Source organism: Elephantulus edwardii, unplaced genomic scaffold, assembly GCF_000299155.1.
Source record: "Elephantulus edwardii isolate Elephantulus edwardi_28Jun2011 unplaced genomic scaffold, EleEdw1.0 scaffold00219, whole genome shotgun sequence".
Taxonomy (NCBI): domain Eukaryota; kingdom Metazoa; phylum Chordata; class Mammalia; order Macroscelidea; family Macroscelididae; genus Elephantulus; species Elephantulus edwardii.
Window position 1 is genome coordinate 4,977,253 of NW_006399969.1, and position 4,339 is coordinate 4,981,591.

Below are 4,339 nucleotides of genomic sequence, written 5' to 3' on the forward strand. Positions count from 1 at the left end.
AGAGTTGGCATCATAACAGAACCAGGTGAAATTAAATCCATAAAATGAGAATACTATGAAAAGCTATACTCTGATAAATTGGGAAATCTATATGAAATATGCAAATTCCTTGATACTCATGACTTACCATGATTGACAAGGACAGATATAGAACACTTGAGCAGACTTATCATAAAATAAGGAATTGGAAAGATCATTAAAAAGACTTCTCCATAAGAAAAGTCCTGGACTAAATGGCTTCACAGCTGAATTCTACCAAACATTCAGAGAGGATCTATCATCAATCTACTTAAACTATTTTTAAAAATTGAAAAAGGAGGAACACTTCCAGACATAACCCTAATAGCAAAACCAGACAAAGACATTGCCAAGAAAGAAAACTACAGACAAATATCTCTCATGGATACAGATGCAAAAATCCTTAACAAAATTCTTGCCAATAGAATCCAAAAGTACATAAAAAAAGTCACCACAACCCGCAAGCATGCAAGGATGGTTCAACATAAGAAAAACAATCAATGTAAATCACCATATTAACACAATAAATAACAAGTATCATATGCTCTTAGCAATTGGTGGAGAAAAGGTATTTTACAAAATCCAACATCCATTCCTGATAAAGACACTCAGCAAAATTAAAATAAAAGTGTATTTCCTCAACATAGTGAAAGTATATATGCAAAACCAAGAGCCAATATCATTCTTAATAGAGAAAGAATAAAGTAATTTTCCTTGCAAACAGGGACCAGACAAGGATGCCCACTGTCACCACTTCTATTCAATATTGTATTGAAAGAGATTCCTAGGGCAAAAGGACAAAGAAGGACATAAAAGGCATCCAGATTGTCAAATAAATGCTTAAACTATTGCTATATGCAGTTGATATGATTGTATACACAGAAAACCCCAAAGATTCAATATTGTTGTTGTTGATGTTGTTATGTGCCATTGAGTCACCAGTGACTCATAGCGACCCTATGCACAACTGTCTTAAACCCTGCTCTATCCCATGCCAATCTCACTGTCTCCGACCTACCTGCCTCAATTACCCCAGTCACTGAATCAATCCACTTCATAGAGGGTCTTTCTCTCCTGCAGTGTTTCTCCACCCTCCCAAGCATGATGTCCTTCTCCAAGGATTGGTCCCTCCTTGCAACATGTCCAAAGTATGTCAGATGAAGCTTCAGAATCCTTGCCTCCAAGGAACAGTCTTGTTTAACCCCCTCTAGGATGAACCTGTTCGTTTTCCTAGCAGTCCATGGTATATTCAATATTCTTCTCCAACATTACATCTCAAAGACATCAATTCTCTTTCTATCCTCCCTAGTCATTGTCCAGCTCTGTGACACATACCAAGTGATTACAAAGTATAGCCTTTGTCAGACACACCTTAGTCTCCAAAGTGGCACCATTGCTCTTCAGTACTTTGGAAAGGTTCCTAAGAACAGAATTTCCCATCGCAATATGTATTTAAATTTCCTGGCTGCTAGTGCCAAGAGTATTGACTGTGGAGCCAAGTAAACTAAAGCTGTGAATAGTCTCAATCTATTCACCATCCATCCTGATGCTGCCAATTGGCCCAGTGGTGAGAATCTCTCTTTTCTTGATTTTGAGCATCAATCCATATAGAAGGTGGCAGTCCTTGACCCTCTGCAGCAAGTGCAGTGGCTAAGTTTAACAGGACAGCATGTAATAAATGTTGGAGAGGATGTTGCAAACTAGGAACTCCTCTACACTGTTGGTGGGATTTTCGTTAACAAAACTTTTATTAACAAAAAATTTTTAACAAAGTTTAGCAGGACAGCAAGTAATAAATGACAGAGAGGATGTTGTGAAATAGGATCTCTTCTACATTGTTGGTGGGATTGTAAAATGGTACAACCACTCTAGAAAGCAGTTTAGCGCTTCCTCAAAAAGCTGAACATACATTCTATGTGACCCAGTATTTCTGCTGCTTGGCATATACCCCAAGAAATTGAGAACTGAAGTACAGAGACTTGTACATCAATGTTCATAGCATTATTCACCATCTCAAGAACATGGAAACAGCCCAGATGTCTAACCACAATTGAATGGATCGAGAAATTATGGTACAGTCACACAATACTATGTGGCATGCAGAAGCAATGGTTTTTAAATTACTCCCTAACTTGGGAGGGACTGGAGAGCATTATGTTGGGTGAATTAACACAATCCCGTAAGGACAAATACTATATAAATTCATTAGTGTAGAATGAGTATGAGGATGCAAGGGTGGGGGAGGGTGGAAGCAGAGGTGTGAGGATGGGTGGGGGGATGGGGTTAATTACATGGTCATACAATTTGATGGGAGGGATGAAGAAAATGGGAAAGATTTGATGTGAAAAACAATGTATTTGAACTTTTTCAAGAAATAAGAGGAAAACAAATAAATAAGCAAAAACCTGCATGAAGGCCCCAGCTGGGAAAGGGTGGGAGTAGAAGGGTAATGATGGGTAGGGGGGAAATCTGAGGGCCACACAATTTGGTGGATGCAGAGGTGGTAAAGGAAATGGAAAGATCGAGCAAAGACCTGAAGAGGTAAAATAACAATAGGCATAGTCCAACGGTGATTAATTTTATAAAACATAACATAGGGAATGATTGTATGAAACATAATATCAGTGAAGGAAAGTGTGGGGGAAATCTGCATTAAAAAAATTGGTTTCTACTCAATGAAGTAATGAATTAAGAAAATACCTCGAGTATACTATAAACATATTTATAAACTGTCTTTTAAGAAATCAAATAAAAGAAAGAAAAAGACTTACATAGAAAAATGTTGTTACTATGTGCTGTTGAGTTGGAGCACACTCATAACTGACACACTAGGACATTTTCAGTGGGACTAAATCATATTAATCCTTTACTGACTTACTGAATAAGAGCAATATTTTAGGAGGAGTTTCACCACCTGAAGATTCACTGTATTCATGAAGAGATGCAGTGCTGAAGATTCTTATTTAAAAGAGAGTACCCTGAGGCACTGAGGACATCACATTAAGGGATGGCCTGGCCTGGCCTGAGGAGTAGAGGACAGAGCAGTGAGGAGGCAGGAACTGTCACGTCAAGGCTCTGTCACAATCTGGGCAGGAGGGGGCGCTCATGATCCATTCCTGAGGTGTCTCTGGGTGATGACAGTTGGGAGCCAGAACCCTGATCAGCCTGGTGCTGTCACCTGGGACCATCCACACCCATAGAAACCACACAGACCAGCATTGCCCCATCTCACTGCCTTTTCATATTTACAAGAGCTTGGCTCAGGTGGGCCCAGGGTGGGTTCAGAAATTTGAGATTAAATCATTTGCATGAAAAAACCCTCCCTTCTCTCAGAGTATGAAGAGGACATGGGAGGATGAGAAAGCTCTGAAGTAGCAGTAAGTCAACAGAAGACAGGACTCGTGGACATCTCCACCATGGCCTGGGCTCCTCACCTCATCTCCCTCCTAGCTCTCTGCACAGGTACTAGACTAGGGTCAAGAGAAGGGGTCCTGATTTCTCTCCTGTCACTGGATTACTGGGTCACTTTTTGTGTGTCTTCCCACTTGCAGGATCCTGGGCCCAGTCTGTGCTGACTCAACCACCCTCAATGTCTGGGAACCTGGGTGAACAGGTCACCATCTCCTGCACTGGGAGCAGCACCAACATTGGAAGTTATGGTGCAAACTGGTACCAACAACTCCCAGGAACATCCCCTAAACAAATCATCTATGGTACTAGCAATCGACCCTCAGGAATCCCAGAGAGATTCTCAGGTTCCAAGTCTGGAAACTCTGCCTCCCTGACCATCACTGGGTTGCAGGAAGAGGACGAGGCTCAATATTATTGTGCATCCTATGACAGCAGCTCATTGTTCACACAGTGCTCCGTAATGTAGGGAAGTGAGACAAAAACCACTTTCTTATCTGCCAGGAGGGGAACACCCAGCTGATCAGAAGATCAGAGGATTTCCACTCCACTTTTTTTTAAATTAATTTTTTTATTAATGATTTTTAATGCATCATACATATTTTTTACAGCCTATACTTTCCATTTATTTGGCTCCCTATTCGTTGACTGTTGCACATTTTCTTCCCTGTCCACACCTCCCCCAGTTCATTTTTCTCTTGTAGAAAAAAAAATTCAGTATTTGTCCTTTTGTACTGAGATAGTTCACTCAGTGTGCTGCTGTCACTCAGACATAACTACTCCATGAGGATGACTTTCTTTGAGGCCCCACTTCTCCCTTTTTATTTCAGAAGCACTCATTGAAAGTCCTTCAAGGCAAAGTGGCTCAGAGGAAAGAGAGTTTTTTTGCTAGAGAACAAACTCTTGGTGTTAA

The 4,339-nt window shown here is 40.6% G+C and overlaps 1 gene segment (V, D, J or C); it reads left to right on the plus strand.

Annotated features, from left to right (window-relative positions):
- The first annotated feature begins 3,434 nt into the window (after positions 1 to 3,434).
- On the plus strand, positions 3,435 to 3,895 carry LOC102849697. The segment is given in 2 exon segments: positions 3,435 to 3,480; positions 3,570 to 3,895. Coding segments are annotated over 2 exon segments (372 nt in total).
- The last annotated feature ends 444 nt before the right edge of the window (positions 3,896 to 4,339 follow it).